This window comes from Periplaneta americana, chromosome 16 (genome assembly GCF_040183065.1).
Source record: "Periplaneta americana isolate PAMFEO1 chromosome 16, P.americana_PAMFEO1_priV1, whole genome shotgun sequence".
Classification (NCBI taxonomy): Eukaryota; Metazoa; Arthropoda; class Insecta; order Blattodea; family Blattidae; genus Periplaneta; species Periplaneta americana.
The window spans coordinates 172818931-172842820 of NC_091132.1; the positions used below are offsets into that span (position 1 = coordinate 172818931).

General features: G+C 33.4%; 2 protein-coding genes across 2 annotated transcripts in view; one reads left to right on the forward strand and one right to left on the reverse strand.

Annotated features, from left to right (window-relative positions):
* LOC138691942 (zinc finger protein 239-like) overlaps positions 1–23890 on the forward strand; it is a 196293-nt gene that overhangs the window by 146580 nt on the left and 25823 nt on the right. The window lies entirely within an intron of this gene.
* LOC138716465 (zinc finger protein ZFP2-like) overlaps positions 1–23890 on the reverse strand; it is a 42933-nt gene that overhangs the window by 6571 nt on the left and 12472 nt on the right. Inside the window, exons 3-5 of the mRNA XM_069849578.1 lie at positions 19640–19777; positions 18197–18279; positions 12170–13185 (exon numbers count right to left, since the gene is read on the reverse strand). Coding sequence (XP_069705679.1) covers positions 12170–13185; positions 18197–18279; positions 19640–19777 — 1237 coding nt within the window. The remainder of the gene's footprint in view (positions 1–12169; positions 13186–18196; positions 18280–19639; positions 19778–23890) is intronic.

Here is a 23890-nt window from a genome sequence, read left to right on the forward strand (position 1 = left end):
GGCTACTTACATACAAAGGATGCCACTTAAAATAATTACAAAAAAAAACATGTTTTTATTGATAGTACGAAGGTAAATAAATAAATAAAAAAGATATTCCTTGCACCGAAAATAATAAAATCAATAATGCAATAAAGACGTAAGTTCCTACGCAGTATTCTTAAGTTCCATTCAGTTAACAAATTTGTGGCTAGCAAATTGTCAATGTTTTGCGACTTAATGGTGTTTCATCTGTGAAAGGTTTAGGATATATTTTAATATTAGCTTAAGCGATTATCTATCGTGTTTTTCTACAAATATTTCAGATGCCTAGAAAGTGCTGTGTGCCTGTGTCGTAGCAACTACACTTATAATTAAAAAAAAATAAAAACACACTTGTTTTTTTATTGATGGTACAAGGGAAAATAAATAAATACTTAAAGAAATGTTACTTGTACCAAAAATAAATAAAATAATGACGTACTTTCGCAATACCCTATTCCAATCAATTAACCATTATGTGTCTAGTAAATTGACAGTGTTTCGCCGCTTAATGTTGTTTCACCTCTGACATGAAAGGTGTAGGATATCATATGCATTTTAATTTCATGTGATTATGTCGTGCTTTTCTATAAATATTTCAGATGTCCAGGAAGTCAGTTTTAGTTTGAACCTGGTCAGCCACCATAACAATACTGTTATCCTAAATTATTTGTTATAAACTTTTTAAAATATAATTTTAAATAAATATAACTACAGAAAACAAGCTAAGAATGTGACACGTAGAGACGTAACACTGTGGATTAACATCGGTGGTGATTCACGTGGTTTTCAATTATCGTATCAGTTATTAGGCGAAATCATTCATTTATAGATCGAAAACCCATGTCATGTCAAATATAGGCTAAACTGAAAGAAAAATATAAGATTTTTTAAAAATGACAAGGAGTTTTCTTCCGCCCAAATTTCGCTTGCCAAAATTTCTAGTAATCCAAAAATTCGCAAATCGCCTGAAGAAAAAATTAGTCGCAAACAGGGCTTTGGAGTAGCCCAGTCTGGTAACCTTGGCCTGATAGATATACGTATCAGCCAGAATCTGAACAATGATTATGGTGACGTTTTAATGCCGTGTGAGTTTGATGCACTCCGTGACATTTAGTAGCGTATGATACAATTGGTGACGTTCCAATGACGCCACATGTGTCGTTTTCACATGGAATTATACTTTTCCGTTGTGAGCAGCGTTCCCAACTTAGCTGAATCTGGCATATTTGAATTGGTTAAACGAAAATATCCTTGTCAGCTGATAGCGGAAAATCTGGCAGATTTTTTACATTGCTTAATTCACTCCAGTATTTCAAGCAGTGAAATTATTAATTGCCTACATTATTCAATACTGTTTAGAAGAAAATCGAACTTTAAATGTACGATAAATGCGATATTATTCATTGTTACAAAATCGAATTTACATGAAACTCTTCGATGTGGTATAACAACGGGCTAAACGTTTCTTCATATACGCTCTGCATCAACATTTTTAAGTTCTTAAATCAAAGTTACATAAAACATCAACATTTCTATCGACGTCTGAAAATATCATGGCATTTGTAGAAAAAAGCGTGGATGATACTGAAATGTCTATTTTTTTTTAATGTAGTGAATTTGAATTAAATACTTTAATTCGTGCATAAGGACTCTGCATGTGTGGTACAGAAGAGTATAGTGGGATTTCAAAAAATAACAATGCTTCGTTCATAATATATTGAATCATGTATGAACTGTATTGACTCAAAAATTAATTATTCGCACTAAACGCAGTTACAGAATTAAGTACAAAATTATTTTTCTCGAAGATTTTCCGACCTGTTTAGCATAACCTATCGAACAGAGTTGGCAACACTAGTTGTGAGGCAATTAGTTACTCTCTTTTGTTTCTAAGTCACGGAGGCATGCGGTTGTTCTGTTCTTCAAATTTAATTTAATTTAATGAATCTACGTTGAGTAAAATGCATGTACAAGAGTCTTCATTTGAGTGTAGAGGAAGTGCTTTTGTGTTCTTTCATTTGACACGTGATTCTCTGCGTCAGACGTTTATTGAACATGAAGTTGATATGACTAGGCGTTCAGTGGCGGATTAGGCATCATATATTCTTCCTCCTGTTGGAGAATTGTATCCTGCCCACAAACATCACGTTTTAATAGGTGAGTCCCTTCAATTATTACTTATATTACGGGTTATAATATGGCCTTTGGTATTTCTGTACTAATACTGGTTTACCACATTGAGGTACACTTAGCGGCAAAAAGAATGGGCCGGCCGACAATTTCTAAGTCCTCAGACATAACAATCCGCATGCTCGTCTCGTCAAAGCCATAGTTCACCAGGTAACACATAAGTAAACCATTTAAATTTGCTGTATTTTGTTTAAGAGTCTAAAATATGTAATAAAATCGAATGGCGGGTTGATTCTAGATACACCAGGGCCCTTAAAGAGTGAAATAATAATAAAATTGATAAATACAAAATCAACCGGAGCGAATATGAACAGGAAAATCACATATTATGCCGAACTGATATTAACAGTTACAGTAGCGTAAGTCGTTACGGCATTGGTCTATTGAACAAGCTAGTAGTAGTAGCTCAAGGTTCGAATCTCCCTCAATCTTCTTTTTTTTTTTTATTACAAATTTGCCATCATATGTGTCTCGCAAAGCTTTAATTATGTGGCGATATCTCTTAGAATATGCTCAAACTCTTATAAATAATAAACCTCCCTCTCTCTTTCAAGCAATACTGCTGTATGTTAATAAAACGTCCTGTCTCGTCATTACGCTTGAAGATGGCACAGAAACAATAAATCATTGCCCTGGTTCCGACAGGACTTCGATTGGAAAAATATCATTTTCTTCGACGAGGTAATTGTCTCCAATAGCAACGAACGCATCCACGGGCGGTTTACGGCAGAAGTCTACGAACACATTTTGGCAAATGTAATGATCCCTTCCCCCTGAAAACGATATCCAGAAGGAACACTTTTCTTCCAGCAGGATAATCATCCGATACACACCGCCAACCGGATTCAAAGATGGTTTACGAGGAGGCGTGATGTCGACCCAGTCGACTGGCCTCCAAGTTCACCAGATATGAATCCGATTCAAAATTTGTGGGCTGCAGTCAAAAGGATCCTACGCTGTAATTGGGCAGAACAACCACCCGTTCGGACACCTGAGGAATTGTGGGATAGAGTTCTAGATGCTTGGGAGGAGATGGCCAAGAACTCCATAAACTTGTGGACTCCATGCCGCGCAGAATGAGGGCAGATGTTGACGCAGGTGGTTTGTGGACGAGATACTAGTCCCCACCACAGGCCTTGTTTTGATTAAAAAATTGTTTGTTTTTGTTAATTTAATTATTTATTTGTGTTAGATATGCGTCCGTTTTTTTAGGATGTGAAACAAGTATTTTTGTTTATACAGGCCAGGTCTCACCTATTAACAGCCCACAGGTGATGGACAATAATATTTTTACAAAGCAGGTGTAACGAAGTTTGTTAACAAATGCCATTTCACATTTAAACTAATAAATTAAGTAAAAGTGAAAATAAAAGAAATAATTTTACTGTACCGAGAGGCGAACTCACAACCTCTGGTATGGATGTCAGACTTCTTACCACTGGGCCACACACTGCTCGTAAGGTTTACTACATTATAGACGGACGACTTTCAACGAAGAGGCACCACAGCAATGCCTTGCAGTGGGTTACATTTACACGAGTGGACCGCGCGATAGAACTTAGCATTTCTATCGACCAGGAGTCGGCCCATCCTTTTAGCCGCTAAGTGTACAAACATATTTACATCTTTGGCTTCTAGTCGAGTCATACGTATCTTAAAAACAAATTAACAGCAAAATTTTATTTATTTTACTAGGTTATTTTACGACACTTTATCAACATTTTAGGTTATTTAGCGTCTGAATGAAATGAAGGTGATAATGACGGTGAAATGATTCCGGGGTCCAGCACCGAAAGTTACCCAGCATTTGTTCATATTGGGTTGAGGGAAAACCCCGGAAAAAACCTCAACCAGGTAACTTTCCTCGACATGGAATCGAACCCGGGCCACCTGGTTTCGCGGCCAGACGCGCTACCCGTTATTCCACATGTGTGGACACACCGAAATTAAGGGTCGAAAGTTGCTGTGAAAGTCGAGCCGAAAGAGAGGTGCAGCAATCTGTGACAGGTTAGGTCACTTTAGTTTTGGCATTTGTTTTGCCTTGCATTTAGGAATCTGTGACATGTTAGCATACATTATTAGGCTTTTGATGTCTTCCATATTATATGAATCAGTGGTAGTTTAGGCCTTTGGTATCCCTTGCATATACTCACAGTAGTCTACGAATGTGTCTTTTCTTGCAGTCTGCATTCATTTGGTAACGCTATTGTAAAGATTTATCGTTTGTTAGTAAGTTCTATGTTGAATTCGATTCCGCGTTAGAAATATTATAGGCTACATTTGCAAGCCAAAATTTCTGAATGTTTTTAAATTTGAGCAGACATTCAAGGGTTTTACTTTTTTTTTTTTCGGCAAAAATCAATGGTGTAGTCTTTGTAAACAATTACCTTAATTACTTGCAGTTACTTGTATGTAGAAATATTAATCCAAAATCATCCACATTAATGTTTAACAACTTAACGAGACTTCACAATATTCAGTTCATAACATACGACTGAACAATGTCGATCAAGAATGCCGTGCAATATCTGCTTCTCGATGGGTAACAAAATTGGTCGATACGAAATTTTTCTCCATCAAAGGAATATTCGTTCCTTCTTGTAAGAATAAGTTATATGGTCTAATCTGAGAATGTAGCTAAGGCCTACTGCCTAATGAGGTGCCGTCCATTATGTACATCACATTACGTCAGATATTAAGTATCAATAATGAACGTTAACCTTGCATTTCCCATTCTCAAATTTGTCATCGCTCATTGCTGAATTACTATTACTTTATTTTACAATTTATAAAGTAATTACAATTATATTTGTTATTGTTGCTATAATTAGGTGCATTGGTCTCAATTTTATTTTAATTCTGATTAATTTGCAGCCGTAACAGAGGTCTCACCTGTAGTGAAGTGAATCGTTAGGCATTATATTCATAAATTGAGTATTTATGCAGTGAAAGTAATTGGATGCTGATTCCGCATAGCCCTGGCGATAATGTGTTTGCCTGCTATGTTCGGTTGTGGGTTCGATTTCCACTTGGGCTCATTACATGGTTGGGCTTTTTTCAGGATTCTCCCAAACCGTAAGACGAATGTCAGGTAATCTATGGCCAAACTTCGGCCTCATCTCGCCAAAGAGCATCTTGCTATCAACAATTCCAACGACGCTAAATAACCCGGTAGTTAATATAGCGTCGTTAAATCACCAAACAAAAAATGGTAATAATAATTATAATAATAATAATAATAATAATAATAATTCAGGTTAAATTTATTTATGGGTATGGAAATTTTACCCACCTTGAATATACAAACTTGTTAATTAGTATGGCGCTTATATTACACCTTGATCCTTGTGTACGATGTGAAAACGGATCTGAACAATGTAAGAAAATGAATACTAGAAAAAAAAAAAAAGCAAAGACTTTTGTTTCTGGTAGGGCTATTCTGTATTTTAAAGATAAATTTAAAAAATTCATCGTAACATTCAAATTGCAGGTATGCTTTCCTCGCATAAGCTATTAGCACGGTAATATTACTAGATTTTTTATCTAATGGCGGATACTTCACTGTTCATCATTCATCCGAACGTAGCCAGTTCTGCAGACCAATTTACCGACAGAGCTGTTGACCAGGGTGCGCAACAGGAGGTCGGTCTATACTGCACCCTCAATGAGATAAGAATATTAGGAAGAATAGTTGGGATGCTACAGTTGAAATGGGGCTCATGGAGAAAACCCCTTTACCGTTAATGAAGGACTTTCCAAAAAAAAAAAAAAAAAAAAAAAAAAAACAAGTTATAAATTGGGTGATGGAGTCTTTGTCCAGCGAGTAAACCACCTCGGTGGCTCCTTTAATAAAATTTTGTCAAATGTTCCTCATTCCAGATTGTGTTATAAAAATATCTAGCCATTCTAAAATTTTCTGTTATATCAAGGAATCACCTACTTGCGTAATTTAACATTGGTATATATATATATATATATATATATATATATATATATATATATATATATTAAGCTTAATGTTAATTGTTCTCTATTTAAATGAATATTCGCCTGTGTAGGAGAGTATCATATTTAATCTATGTGGCGAAGTTTTCTTTCATAAAATATTAAATAAGTTATATGTTAAGCATGCTCTGGTCTAGTTGGAAATTTTTAATTTAAACAAAGCTGCCAAATGGTTTTATTATTATTATTATCATCATCATCATCATCATCATCATTTTTCACTTCTTGCGCGTAGTACTTCTTTGTCAGTGACACAAACCACATCATTTTTAGAAGAATAAAACTCAAGGTCTGATCGTTCTCAAAATTCTTCTCACCTTTTGATGGTATCACATCTGTCAGTGGACCATTCAGCAAAGGACTTGTAATATATTTTTTTAAATTTAAATTATATAAAATATTATACATTTTTAATTTAGTTCATAATGTGCGCAACAATTTGACATGGTATATTTATGGCAGATTCGAAATATAGAACAAAAAAACGCTTCTTTCCTCTTGAGAATAATTCCATATTATCATCAACATTTTTAACAGAACGGTTTTCTCATTCCATATACTAGTTACATCTGGCTCTGGGATAGGCAATCAACTTTTACTTAAAAAAATTAATTCCTTGTTCATTACCACTGTCTTCATGCAGTATATCTACATTTTCAGCTGAAAATAATTCTGTATTTTATCATTAGCCAAAATGCTATCGACGAATTCATGTACCAGTACTATAAAATAATACATAAAAATACTAAAAATAAATCTAATTTAAAAACCAAATTAATTTCAACATTCAAAAGTTCTGTACACTATAAAATGTGTTTGCAATTAACAGAATGGGCATTGCTCAGTAGTTTATTAAACATGTCGCCAGGTATTGTATTGAATCAATGTTTAGAGTCCTGCAAACTGACGTTGGATGTATCTTCCATAGCAGAATCATCACCATATTATTATGTAATTGCACTTTCTAACTACAGTAGAACAAATGTATTTCAGACACATCCACAGTAAATATATTACGCAATGTAGCGTGTCAACTTCAATTATCTGTATAAAAAGTTATACATTTTTCGATATTACTGCTGGCACTAGCCTAATATCAAATGAAAAGAACGAATGTATAAACACAATATGAAATCATGATTTGATTACTTAAAACAGTTAAATACAAACACGTAGCGTAGAGTACACTTGAGATAACAAAATGTGCAAGTGAAGAAAGTAATTAATTTTCGAAGTTGGTATACAATAAAGGAAATTACGTAGGAATAGTTACTGCGATGCTGCTAGAGCTGCTGATGATGATGATGTGTATGTATTTATTAACACTACAATTGGGTATACACCTGGTGCAGTGATATATAATATACAATAATACCATTACAATTATACAATAATTACAGCAATAAAAGAAATAAAATGAAATTAGATAAACCTAAATTTATTTCTAACTATACATAACTAGATGCAATAAACCTAGGACTATAAATAAAAACTATTCTATAATAACGCCTACAATAAGCAAATGTATACCTAACTTATAGTTATAAGTACTTCTATTTCACCCAACTATTACCAATTTACATATCACCTTAATTAATTACAAATCAACTTCATTACACCCTTAATTTATTAACATATCAACTAAATTACATATCATCTTAATTAATTACATATCATCTTAATTGATTACATATCAACTTAATTAATTACATGACACAACTTAGATAGTTACACTGCACCTACAATTACATTTTCAGTCTAATCTTCTCAACCTTTCATTAAATGTATTGATTTTGAGAGGACCACCCTGAAAGATTGCCGCAGGTAAGCTGTTCCAATCTACTATTGTGTGGTTAACAATGGAAAATTTTGCCACGTCCGTTCTTTGTTTTCTACATTTAAACTTCCTATTATATCTGCCCTGCCTAAGTATGATGGTGTTGCTAATCTAGCATTGATATCGGTCCATGCTTTGTGTCCCATTTGTGCCTTAAACATTGCTGTGAGTCTGGTTTTTCGTCGCATTGATTTGAGAGATTCCCACCCTAAGTCTTTTACTTTCTCTTCACACATGATGATGATTATTATTATTATGATTATGATGATGATCATTAGACTAAACACTAAATATTTGTGTATATAATATATATTTTCTCAACCAGATACGTCAATCTTGACAAAAATAGAGGAGGTCGTTGAAAACTGTTTGACATACTGAAGTTGGCTACATGTTACATTTACTTGAATTCAATATAGAGAGAGATCCGTAAGCGATGTCATTAATTTCACGGTGTTATTATTTGAGATATTTCAAACAAAATTTTAATACAGTTTTCTTTGTTCTTGCTTTGTTTTCGAGATAAATATGGTTTTATATGAAACATTTCATAGCGTGTTTTGGGAAAGCCAGTGCTAGAATTCCCAGTAAACTCAGTCATTTTAAGAGAGCAGTGCATTATGATAATAAAATTATTGAAAGAATTTTAGTTTTGTCCTTTAAATGTGCAGAAATGTGATCTGAATAAAAAATAGCTTTTCGTTCTGCAAAGAAATTTTACATTACATTTGTTCGCATAAAATTTCTGCACATTTAAAGAATAAAACTAAAATTCCTTCAATCATTTGAGCCGTTCAGAGCAGAAGTGGTGTAAGTCAAAATTGGGTAATGAGGTTTAAAGTAAAAATTCCGTAAAATACATCGGAAAATAGCAATTAATATATCCTTGGTGCTATCCACTGACTACTAATAGATTAAAGAAACAATATTAATTGCTACTTTGCGCTGTATTTTACAGAATGTTTACTTTAACCCTCATTACCCATTTTTTACTTACACCACTTTTGCTGTGAACAGCTCATTTATCGTTATAATACACTGCTCTCTCAAATTGATTGAGGATGTTGGGAATTCAGTGAATGACTTTCCCAATTTCACAAACACGCTATAAATTGTTTCATATAAAACAGTCTTTATCTCGAAAATTAAGCAAAAACGAGGAAAGTTTTTTTTTTAACTTTTTCGTATGAAATACCTCAAAGAATAACTCCCTTAAATTATTGAGATTACTTATGGTTAAGCCTGTATATAGCTTGAAATTAGTACACTTGTGTATGCTAGTTATTTTACAATTTCGTGACATAAAAATGTTGAGCTCCATGTGTAGTTACAGAGTGTTATTTGCGTAATGTTACAAACGGAATGTATATCATTGCAAACTGTACAATCTCGTTAAATAGATTGTTTCAGTGTTATAGTAGGTCATAAAAAGTTAGGCACTTGTAAACTACGTGGATTTAGTTGAATAGTTGTGCATCTTGCATATCGGATGAGGGGTGCAGAAATCAAATATTTAACACCAGAACTCTGAACTATAACATTTCTGAATCGATAACTATTTTAGGTGTCTATTCTAAATATGCACATTGAAACAGAACTAAAATATATACGACCACATTTCATTCCTGCATGTTACATTCCTCTTCTATTTTTCACAAACTTCTCTCTACTTACACAGTCATTGTCTACATGTATTCGCATACTCTCATATCTGTCTTCATAATTAGCTATTTCACTTACAGCTACTTCATAATAGCACTTTATATCTGTGACTGTTAATACTATGGAAACACTCCAAGTGCCAACATATCTAATTCATAATCCGATTCCTCCCACATTGCACAGTGTGTGGCAATATGTAAACCGCACCACAGCTGTGATGTGATGCAGTAACTGCTGCTGGTTGTTGGCCAAAGAAGGAACCTAGACAATCCCCGAAAACTAATGAGGATATTTATAGACTGAGTTGACCTCTGGTAAAAATTCAAGACTCCCAGGCAATTTTTGTTGTAAAAGATTAGAACATTGACAAAAAAAATCATGAAAGAGAAACCTCTACTAAAAGTAGTTTTTTTATTCCAAAATGAAATACACGACTTGCTAGTACCTCTAAAGATACTGTATGAAAATTTGTACTGAAACATTTCGAAGATTTCGCAAGTAAATAAATAGATCTTGAAATATTGCTAGATGGTGAATTCTTTCATTATTTTAGCTTCCGCTGTTATTCTCTTGGAGCACAACGACGTAGGCATAATAAAACTAACAGATTTTAGCATTTTCTTAAAATGAAGTTTAGATGCCAAATCATTTGAAGGAATTAACTGTGAGGTGGATTTTGAAGCCATTTCGGCGGAACTGTTAGAGTTTAAAAACTTGCAATGTATGTATACACGGATCCGAAAAGTAAAATTTGCATTTTAATTATAATGCCAGAGGTCCATATTTTTCTAGTTTCATACAAAAATTATTAAGGTATTGATAAGAAGAAATATTTTGGCACAGAAGATTTTTACTGTTACATTACATATATTTCACTAAGGAATTTCAAATTGCCTGCTTTAAAGACACACATAATATACAGTAACACATTATAAAGAATTCATTTCAACCACTTCTAATTTTCCTTACTACACAATACTAATGCTGGCTTCCAGGTTTGGCTTCCTATAAAGCTGTGTAGACATGAAAAGTGAAGAATTGGACCGAGAATTAGTATCGCGCCTGCATAGTTCAGTGGTAGAGAGTTCGCATGATTAGCCAAAGGTCCCGGAACAATTTGTCCCTTTAAGGGTATATGTACGTGAACGACCACAAATATTATCAGAAAATGCAGGCTCTAAATGTCTAAAATGTTATAATGAAATAACTCATAACTGAATAAAAATAATTGCAAGGCACCAACAAGACTTATTACAACTTAAGTATCTGAAAAAAGTATAAAAAAGGGTACTAATAATGTTTTTTAGAATTCACTTTTTACTTTAAAGTAAATTTTCCAAAATTTGAAGATTTTCACACATATTATTTCATATCTCTACAACCTTTAGAGATGGAATTCTGAAATTTTGTCACTGATTTAACTTGCATTTATGCAAAAGGTAGACTACAATAATGTCCATTTCTTTGAAAATAGAAAAATTAGGTCACAAAACATGTTGTAAATTTTAATATATTTTATATAGAACAAACAAAAAATTAGCTGTATTAAAATAAACAACTCTACATGTCTGAGAGTAGTCTACTGTTCATAAATAAGTGTTTATTAAATACAGGAGAAATATTAAAGATCTCAGAGAGACCATAACAATGTTATGGTTACCAAATGATGTAACTGCAGAATTTTTTTTGTTTTTCATACTTTAATAAAGCTGGTTTGCAAAATATTATCGGTAACGTTTTCTATACTTTTATTCAGATATTTAAGTTCTGCCAAGTCTTCTTGTGGTACCTTATAATTTTTGTCCAATTGTGAGATCATTTTCTTATAAAATTTTATAAATTTAGAGCCTACATTTTCTCATAATATTTGTGGTCGTTCACGTACATATACCCTTAACATTATACAGTTACATTAATTTTCTTCACAAGAAACGGTGATATCAAATTGAATATTGAAGCACTGCACCAAATTACTTCCTATATAATCGTCTATTGATATTAAAATTTTTTTATATTGCAATATTTTCTAGGCAATATGCTTGCGTGCATGTCTGTTTAATGATGCCGATTGCGAAAAAGACTTTCCACAGACATCGCACATGAACAGCTTTTGGCCAGTATGGTGGCGCTCATGGGTCGTGAGATGACCCGGCTGAGAAAAGTACTTTCCACAGTAATTGCATTCGTATGGCTTCTCGCCGGAGTGAAGCCGTACATGTCTTTTGAGATCACCCGATTGCGAGAAAGCCTTTGCACAAACGTCACATTTGAACGGTTTCTTGCCTGTATGCCTGAATGCATGCCTTTTCAAGTTCATCGAAAACGGAAAACACTTACCACATACGTCGCATTTGAATGGTCTTTCGCCGGTATGCTGTCTCTCATGAGTTCTAACTTGTGCGGATTGCGTGAATTGCTTACCACAGTAATTGCACTTGAATGGCTTCTCACCTGTATGAAGGCGTTGGTGCCGTTTGAGATGACCGGATTGCATAAAACTCTTCCCACAAACGTCGCATTTCACTGGTGTTTCAATTGCGTGCTTCAGTGAATGTCTATTGAGATTTATTGAGTACGGAAAACACTCTCCACATATATCGCACTTGTAAGGTTTGTCGGCAGTATGCTGATATTCGTGGGTTGTTAGCTGCCGCGGATTCAAGAAGTTCTTATCACAAAATTTGCATTTGAAAGCCCTCTCGCCTGTTTCTAGACATCGATGCATTTTGAAATCCTTTGATTCTGTGAAACACTTCTTACAAAAGTCACACTCGAATGTCTTCACCATCGTGTGCTTTAGCGAATGTCTTTTCAGAGTAATGTTATACGAAAAACATTCCCCACAGACATCACACTTGAATGGTTTTTCGCCAGAATGCTGAAGTTCATGTCGTCTGAGGTTACTAGACTCCGAAAAACACTTTCCGCATTCACCACATCGGAATGGTTTTTCCCCAGTATGCTTTCGTGCATGAGTTGTAAGATGTCCTGGTTGGGCGAAGTATTTACCACAGATATCGCATTTAAATGGCTTCTCGCCCGTGTGAAGACGTACATGTCTCTTGAGGTCTCCTGACTGTGAAAAAGACTTAACGCAAACATCACATTTGAAAGGTGTCTCGCTTTGGTGCTTGACTGCGTGTCTTCTCAGATTAACGTACTGCGAGAAACATTTTCCACAGAAGTCACATTTAAATGGTTTTTCGCCGGTATGCAGACATTCATGTCTTGTTAGGTGAACCGAATCCGCGAAACACTTTCCACACACATCGCATTTGAATAATTTCTCGAATGAAAGCCATTCAGAATGCGATTCACCTGCATGAGTTCGCAAATGGTATTTCAGAGTAAAGGGATTTGAAAAATTCTTGTGACAAATATTGCACATGCTTGAAGAGTCCTCTGGTTCTTCATGTTTTATACTGTTGTACTCCGATGATACACTGCTGTTCTGGGTAACTGCAAAGCTACAATAAAATATAGCATCAGAATCATATTAAGTGACATCCACAGCTGCATATAAATGTACACGTACAAGAAATTACCACCAGATATAAATGCTGAATGGATGATACTGTAGGGCAGATGTTCAAATTCGTGCATCTACAGGGTGTAAAAGGACCAGGGGCGGCTGGTACTTTTGTGCTCATGTGGTTCAGCACATAATAAAAGTAAGAGAGAAAAATATGTTTTGTTTTAAAAACCTCAAAAATATTTCTTTAATTTAAATAGTTATCGTATGTTTCCATTCTATAGATAGATAGATAGATAGATAGATTATTTTGCAAAAACATGTGGAACATGTATGGCATCGTCATATACAATTTAAAATACATGATATTATACAATGGATACAAATTAAGATACATGAATATTAAAAAACTCATCGACATCATGCAATGGATTTGCCATTTATATAGTCCTAATTCGTGTCCTAAACACTCGGAATGGAAGATTCCTTATATCAACAGGTAGACTATTAAATAATTTAAAAGCAAAGAATAGAAAACTATTTTGAGTAATACTGTATTTACATTTGTCAATATGTAAATTTGTATTATTTCTTGTAGAATATTCATGAACAGAATTACATGCTATGTAATTATTAATGTTATTCCGAATGTAAAGGAGACAGGCCAATATTTACATAGACGGCAATGTCAAAATTTGTGACCTTATAAAAAGAGGTTTACAATGAGTCGTATTTGGTACTCCATAAATTAATCTTAAAGCTTTCTTTTGTAATATGAAAAGAGCTTGAGCAGAAGTATGGTGACCCCAAAGAATAATACCATAATTTAAAAGACTTTGTATATGGCTATGAAATATTGTAAACAATACCTTGTTAGGTAAATTATTCCTTAACAACCTTAACATATATAGGCCTTTACTTATTTTCTTAGCAACATTATCAACATGAGTTTTCCATCCCATTCTAGGCTCAAGAAAGATGCCCAGAAACCTAACAGCAGTATTACTAACAGTAGTAAGACGATTAATACCAAAGTTTAACTTAACAGTTCTGTTAGAATTTATCATAAGGTTATTCGCACTACACCAATCAACAACCTTACCTGATATATTGTTAAACCATTTGAATCGTCCGCCTTGACACGTTTCATCATTCACCCTGCACTCTAGTGAGAGATGTGCTAAGCACAAGACATGGAGAAATGCGCGGCTTCAGTTACCCTCTTAACTTCCCCGCAAGCACCGAAAACCTCCTCAAACTGCTGTCCCTTGTGCTCACCAAAGAGTAGCCAGAATGGAATAGCCAACTTATGTGTTTAGTACCTAAAACTTCATTTATTAAAAATGTATTTAAATATGAGACATTTATTTTTCTATTACAAATGTGGTTTTCAATTCATCTAGTTCATAAAATTAGAGATATATCCAGGTCAGATTTGCTGGCATGTAAAAGGACTCCTACGGGACAAAATTCCGGGACACCGGCGACGCTGATATTACCTCGGCAGTTGTGAGCGTCGTTAAATAAAACGTAACATTTTTCAGTACTAAGGTGATAGAAACGTTCGCCAACCGGAAGGAGAATTAACTTTAATTATTATTATTATTATTATTATTATTATTATTATTGTAGCACATGTTTAAAAATTCACGAGCCGCCACTGAACAGGATATCGCCGACAAACTTTGGGAATGATAGATCACACAGAAGGGGTCATTTTTGTCAAAGAACATATGCTCGATGACACGTCCTCTCTTAAAAACAAAACAAAAAAAAAAACATAAAAAGCACTAGGTTGTGTTGGAACGCATGACCTCACGAATACCAGGCCAGAGCGCTACCATTACGCTATAAAGTAACACAGAGAACACTTTAATTATAACTGTGGATATCAGGCAACGTGGTCCAACAACATGTAACATCCCCTGTCTCCGAATTGTAGCGAACTTTGCTTCTAGAGAGCGGCTACTTTTTCTTTTGACAAATGTACAAAGAACTGGAGAGCGAAATGAATATTGAGCAGATGATTTAGTTTCACTGGGTCATACAAAGAATATAGGTACCCGGACTAATTTTGATTCTTCCACGCCCTGTGCATTCTGTTCGTGGGATTATAGTCTGCAGGAATTAATTTACAGCCCTTCTTTTGTTTGCTGTTAACGAAATCTGTTTCGTTATTCACTCTAAGTGATTCATGTCTCAAAACTATTTCTATCACTACTATTAAAATTGTCTGCATCCATTGTCTTTTTTCCCCTTCTTTCTTTCTTTTAGGTTGCGTTATGAAGCAGAGGATTTAATATTGAACAATCTATTATAAATTGTTATAATAATAATAATAATAATAATAATAATATAATAATAATAATAATAATAATAATAATGATTTTTCCTTATATTTCTTTATCTTTTTTATATATACTGTACTTCTGTGACATTACATAAGAATGGGCTGGTCATGTGATGAGTACAGACCAGGTAACACATGCAAAGCAGAGGTCTAGAAACAAGTTGAAGGGCCTAGCAAAATTCGTTGCAAGTTAAAGAGGATAATCTTAACAATAGCCATTACTGAATTTTTCGATCTCTGCAGTTTTAAAGTAATCACAACGAAGCCTTTACCACTTTTTTAAGCACTTACCGGCACACGCTGTAGCACATTTGGACTGTGGGTTTACATATTATCCAATGATAAGCTTTGATTAGTTTTTAATTACTAATATACCGTCGATATTTTTTATGAAACTCCTTATATTGCTGTACAGAAAATAAATTTTTCAGGAGGAAGAAAAGATTAATTAAAATCAATGGGCATACGTAAGAATATGAAATAATTCAGTAGAAAACGTAATAATAGTAATAATAATAATAATAATAATAATAATAATAGTTTTATTTTCCCTGGCAGAGTTAAGGCCAACAGGCTTTTTCTTCCACTCAACCAGGATCAAATCACATACAGAAAAATACATACTGGTATACGAATATCAGCTTAAAAAAATAATAAACATAGTAAAGTAAAAAAGAGAGATTGAATACATATACACAATCAGTATTAACTTTAAAATAATAATAACAAAAAATATATATAATAAAAAAAAGAGACTGAATACATAATCACAAACAGGAAAATACATTCTAGTATACAGTATTAACTAAAAAAAAAAAAAAAAAAGAATTAATACATATGAATATAATCTCACAACTAAAGGAATAGTAGAATTAGTATGATCAGCACAGCACGGGTTAAATTGAGACAATGACAATTACCTAGATATTAGTGTTAATGGAAAAATAAAGTAATGACTGTGTAAAACAATAATAATAATAATAATAATAATAATAATAATAACAATAATAATAATAATAATAATACATAAAAATTACACCTAAAAGAACTAATTCTGTGCATTTAAAATATTTCTAAACAACCTAATTTTAAACAACTGGGGACTAAGACTACCCCTGATTTCCAGCGGCAGCGAATTCCATGAGCGGGCCATGGCTATTGAGAAAGAACTTGACTATAGAGATGTCTGATGACGTGGTATTGATAGCAACAGATTGTGTATTACGATTACGATGTGAAGCTAGGAGAGTAAACCGAGAGGCAAGGTAGTTGGGTGTGGAATCATGTATAATTCGATATAGCAGGCAAAGAGAATGTACTAAACGTCTATCTTGCAAGCGGAGCCAGGAGAGTCGTAGAAAATATTCCGATATATGATCATGTCAGCGGATATTGAAAATAAATCGGACGCAGACATTATGTACACGAAGGTGAATATGATGAACATAAATGACAACATTGATTTTTTCTTCCTCCTGGAAAATTTTTTTCCGTACTGTCACATAGGAGGTTTCTTAAAAACAAGGATGGTATGTAAACAGAACGTTTTATAACAATTTTAATATCAATGAGCTCAAATTTTATATAGATTATCTCACGTGCGTATGAACATAATTTGCAGTGGTTTTTAATATGGAATGTACTGCATATTTCACTGTACACAAATTCCTAAACTTACAACTTTATATTATTTCTTTTAATTTAATTGTTGTTGTTTAGTCAACTGTACGAAGACAGGTCTGTCTGAAGCTCACAAGTGACATCAATAAGGCACTACTTATGATGCAACTAAACCCGGTGATAATGGGATAGTTTGGCCAATTCCTTTTCCCCTCCATTGCATATATCGCCCACTAGCTACATATTACACAGATGAGACTTCAGATGCATACAAACAATTGTTCTTCCTGTGACACATATCGTCAAGTAGATGTACTGCTTGATAATTGATGAACATACCAGCCAGAACTTCAGAGGTAAAAATTTAATTACCATTGTAATTTCACTATTATAAAAACTTCTACTGAAATACGATATCCATCAAAGCTAGACGAGATTAAATTTTTGCACTTGTGACAATATTTTCAGAAAGTATGAACTCATATGTTTAACTCCGCTGCAGGAATCATTACAGAGGAGTGATGAAAAAATAACAAAGTGACAAAAACAGCAAAGAGGGATGTGAAGGATATTTTAAATATAATGTGCATTACTGCTAAAATTCTGCGTTGAGGAGTGAAAAAGTGCAGGAACAAGTGACTTTGTAGACAAATTTGTGATACTTTTAAATTGAAAACGCTAATAATCAATTTCATTTACCAATTTTCTCAGACTTCATTCATTGATACCCTTAAACAAATGAAGACCAAATTATGAAGTATGATAATTGAGAACACGAGCTGAAGGTTATGGAGCAGGGGCAGCAACAATAGTGACGATGGTGGAATGTAGCATTGCAGGTTTTGGTACTTGCGCTAATGATATGTTTAACATATTTTATGACATTTCAGTACCACTATACATTGTGCCATTCATAGACACAACAATGACTACATTTGGTATAAAATGACGCAACACATTAGAAGGTGCATCTTACGTGATCACTTTAATGAACCAATGAAAAGGAATGAAGCGAAGACTCGCACACTGCACTCACCTCTCAGTCGAAACTTCATTCTCCTCTGCCATTACTTCCAACTTGACCTCTGCCTTCACCTCGTCCAAGTCCCACCACTGGTGCTGCAAGTGAACAGCATTTACAGATGTCAACAGGCGTTATTTTAATTTTCCAATTATTCTAACATGAAAAATGTTACATGAATCTGCTTAAAATAAAATTCCCGTGTTTTCCCTAATCGTTTGTGGATTGGCGTTATTCATTAATACTATAATAGTACATTATGCAACGAGCCTATAATGAAGGTAATTAAGAAGGGAGTATGGATATTTATGAAACGAGCGCAAGCGAGTTTCATAATTTTCATACAAGCTTCTTAATTACCATTATAGGCGAGTTTCATACGACTTTTTATGTTCGACCATATTTCTAACTTGATATTATTAATTTTATTGTATCTGACCTGGAGCAATGTCCCGTATGTTGTGAGATGTGCGCAGACGCGAAAGTATTGATTTTTTCTGAGGAACAGATATCCACATTGACCTTGCTAGGCCATAAGAACCTACAGAGATAACATTGAAATTAAATTGGACATTGAAAAACGAGATGACAAATTGAATTTATTTGAATATTATTTACAGTTAACGCTAATTATTATAGTAACAGAACATAACCTTCTGCGACAGTATTGCATTTCCAGCCTCCTTGACTTTTCGCTAATTCTCTTTCGATTGCATATCCGAGAATAATCGATACTTGCGGTTTTATAACGGTAGAAAGCTGACCTGTCATTGGCTGAACAGTTGTAACCTGAGTCGTCATTGGCTGAAAGACCTGACCTTTAATGAGTAGGTGTACTTTAATGACATGCATTAAAGGTCTGCTTCCAGGTGTATAATTACTACATTTCGGCATGGTCGAGCATAAAAATTATTAATGCTGATTTAAAAAAAAAACATTTGAGATTGTAGTTTGCAGTGCGAATTAATTAATTTCCAAGCAGCAGTGTGGAATATTTTCATAGAATTGTTTGTGACAGAGTAACCCCAAATCGCTTATAAAAAAGTGTATTATCATTATTAGTATTATACAGATTTAATTCTTGATAAAGCAGACTTAAAAAAAGAAAAATTCGTGATGTTTGAATAATCCATTGTATAAGTTCGAACTTTTTGCTCAATAGCAGAGTCACTGCTACACATAAGAACAAAATAGAAATTTTAGTAAGATAAAATGAAGTCCTGCTACTAGGATCATGAACTTTCTATATACATTCCAGATAATTCCCTGTTAACTACCAGTAATATATAATTGTGAATTATTATTACATAACATCAAGCTTGAAGTGAGAGCTTTCTAAGTTTAGGAAATACTGGAAAAAGAGAAAATTCTTACTACTATTCCAGATTGTTAATGGCTCTGATATATTATGTAAAATGCACTGCCGGTATATCTGTATATTGATGGTGAACAACTTACATCTACTTCAGTTTTGACCATAGGAAAGCTGATAGGAACTGGAGTGTCTTCAACCTTTATCTCTGTTTTTATATCATAGCTGTAGTCCACGCATTCTGTCTTCATGGCCATCGCTTCCAGATGGGATAAATTCCATTCCTACAGAACAAAAAAAAAAAAATCATCATCTATACCTATTTTATCTAAGTATTTTAAAGTTGTCTACATGGGTATTAGCCGTGAATATGGTTCTACATGGTCACTGGCTAACTGCCTCAACTCACACGACAAATTAGAGAAGAAAATTTGACACACAATAGGCAGGAGACCTTAAGGCACACAGCAAATGCCTGGTTATAGACCAGGTGTTTTTAATAGAAATAACTAGCATACGGGCTATTCCATCTCAAATCAACCTAAATATAGAGAAAATTGACCTTGCAATTTTTAAATACAATGAAACTTTTTCTGTCTGTAGACAACTGTGATATAATGCTTTGTGCAAAGTTTGAGACATCAGAACTTAATAGTATTTAAATTAATAATATTTAAAGTTATCGTATTTTCATAAAATTAGCAACTTTAAACTGTTGTGGCTCCGAAACCCTTTCACCCAATGATCAAAATCATGGTTTATTTTGATGCTCAGAAGTTAAAGTTTATATTGACATGTAAACAGTTTTTCTTACTTTTTATGGAAATGGAGAAATTTAGATTTGTCTTCATTGCCCACGAAAAAATATTTTTAAAATATATAGTTAGATTCCGCATTGAAAGTACAAATAAACACATTTTTTACTGGTGCACCGTTGATAAGAAAATATTGAAAATATGAAATAAAGAAAATAAATAGTACGCGCGTGAGCTAACCAGCTGACTGTGAGGCGGGAGCTAGCCGAAGGAAGCAAGGCCAGGAGACAAACACGTGATGTGTCGTCTAGTAGTCATGGCTGTGCTAGCTTTGTCACAGGTTTTCCTAAACACAAGAGTAAAATGACGCCAAACACTAGTTTATCTTCACTCTCGACCAGTGCGTGCGGGACTGCATCGTGTGAAAATAATCTCTTTAATACCCTCGAAACTTATTGTCGAGCCACTAAGCAAACAATACCGGATCCCTCTTAATAATGAAAAGTTTTTTCTCAATACTTTTCTACATTTTTACAAATGGCCAAAAATCCTAAAAGCAAGTAAAATCAGATTATCTGTTTCTCTGTGTACAATAAAAATAAGGATTACTTCTTAACATAACCTACCAAATGTCAGCTTCAAAATAAGCTCTCGTTCAATGTTCTGCAGTAAATGGTTCCAGAGTTCTGAGCGCTGAAAGAGGCTTGTTTTTATAAAATACGCTAAATTTGTCACTCAATATGAAAACGTTTGACTTTCGATAGTATATTTTTGAAAATGCACTCCCCTCAGCACCTTATATAAGTAGGGAAAAAATTAGAGTATAAAAAAAATGCGAGGTTTTTTACTGATCGATTTCATATGGAATAGCCCATACTGTAATATGTGTAATAGAAGCTGAGTTTCTTCTACGCCGTATGTGAAAATATCTTTTAGAATATATTTTATCACTTAGGAAAATACCAAACTGGATTAATGCAGCCAATTAAAAGAACCGAACATTGACAATATCCAAACTCATCATTCAATATGCAACGAGCAATTGTCTTGACTTGTATAAACCACATGAGAATATTGTGATGTATATCAAATTTGACAGCCCTTTAGAAGTAACCGTTACAAATTTGTCACTGTTTGAGAGGATCAATAAAATAGTCGAATAATAGAAATATAAGTAGCAGTAATAGTAGTAGCAATAATATAAATTATTATTATTATTATTATTATTATTATTATTATTATTATTATGGCAAGAGGAATGTAGTTGGTAACTACAGATCTATCTCTGTTTTAAATAATTTCTCAAAAATTTTTGAAACTATAATTCACAAGCATTTTTCTTTTTTTGTAAAAAACAAATTAAATTCTGCACAGCACGGATTTACTAAATCCAAATCTACTACAACTACTTTAGTCTCTTATTTGAATCAGATTGTACCAGTTGTTGAATCACAGGGCCAAATTGATGCAATATACTTTGATTTCAGTAAGGCGTTTGATGTAGTTCCACATTCTATTCTTTTGTCTAAATTAGATAATATAGGACTATCGGTAAGCTATGTAAGCTGGTTTGAAAATTATTTACGCGATATACAATCTAGTGTACGAATTTCGAATACTCTCTCTGATCCATTTAATATTATTTGTGGTGTGCCCCTGGGCTCAACTTTAGGACCTCTTCTATTTTTAATCTTCATTGACGACATTTGCAAAAGAATAAGTTCTGACTATCTATTATTCGCTGATGATCTTACAATTTTTCGAAAAATCAACAGTGTTGCCGACTGTCAATTTCTTCAGGGTGACATTAATTCTATTACCAATTGGTCAGTTGATAACGGGATGGTGATTAATGAATCCAAAACTTACGTAATATCATTTTCAAGGAAAACCTCTACACTAAAATATAACTATCATCTAAAAAATGTATTAATTACCAGAAAAGATTGTATTAGAGACCTCGGTGTATTAATTGACAATAAATTATATTTTCATAACCATATAGATTATATTTATAACTATGCAATAAGAATGTTAGGAATAATTCGATCAATAACTTATTCTTTTTCAACACCTGATTCTCTTTTAATACCATACTATACATTACTGAGATCGAAACTCGAATATGCATCTGTAGTTTGGAACTCTATTACTAGTTCTGATTCGGCTAAACTGGAAAATATTCAAAGGAAATATATTTCATTATGTTCTTACCGATTCCTGTCTAATAACTCTGAGTATAACTATGATAAAAATTGCGAGCACTTTAAATGTCGAAGCCTGTATGCCAGACGTCATGATCTCGATTACTTCTTCTTATGTAAGGTCCTTAAAGGTGACATTAATTGTCCATCTTTCTTAAACAGTGTCAGCCTTCGTATTCCTATGAAGGACATGAGACATCACAAACTCTTCTATATTAGAAATTCTAAATCTTCGTCGCCGGTCTCCAGATGTATTAAACATGCTAACTTACATGTAGGCGATTTCGATCCATTCAATGTATAGAAGTATTAGAACATGGCAATGTCTTTGCTAATATTGATTGCATTATCTTTCTACACATATTGGTAATACTTTTGTATGAATCAACTCCTTTCCATAAAATATAATAGTATTAATTCTTGTAAAATAATCAGTGTAATTCATGTTCTTTATTATTATTATTATTATTATTATAATTATAAATATTATTATTATTATTATTATGCTAATTTGCGTGGATTGAACTTGGATCCATTTAATGTGTAGTATATATTTGAGTTTTTATGTCAGTTTTATTAATTTATGCCATTGTCAATATATGTATTATACTATTCTTGCCAATTCTTATCTTTACAGTATTACTTATATTATTCCAGTCTTCATTTATTTGATTTCATTAATACATTTGTAATTCATTCTATTCAATTGTCTTTATTTTTTATCATCTCACTGAACTAATTTTAATAATTATTATTTGTGCTATTTATTTTGTTGCATTTGGTCAATTGATTAATGTAGACTGTTATATTGATTGTATTTCATCTCACTGCCATTTCTATCATTCATTCTCATCATCATTTGTTGTTTTGTTTGTATCTCATGCTAAACTGTAATTGGTCTTGTGCTGTTGTTTCGCACATTAATATTCTAAATAAATAAATAAATAAATAATAATAATTATTATTATTATTATTATTGGAAACGACAACGAGAATGGAAATAATGTTAAAATATATTTAAATGTCAGCATTCACAATAGTTACTTACAATATTATTTAAATACATTTGTTTTAACAATATTTCCATTCTCGCTCTCGTTTCTGTTCCAGTTTATTGTGAACTAACCTTAATTCGCTGCAGAGGCGCAAGATGCAAAACCAGAACTCCGCTAACTGTGTGAGAAGCACACTGAGACCCTTAGAACTTCAAGGCAGATTACATTAATGGGTTTCTGAATCGATTCTGAACTGCCTACTCATGCGCAGCAACTCAATGTGCGTTCCAACAAGACTAGAACTGATTCCGAACCGATACTGAACTTCCAGTTCCCTGTTCGAACGTGGTTTATAACAAGATCGATTACGAACAGCACTGGCAGAGATTTTAAAGTGATATTGTGTTTGCTCATTGCTTTCGTTGTACGTAACGCGTATTTTT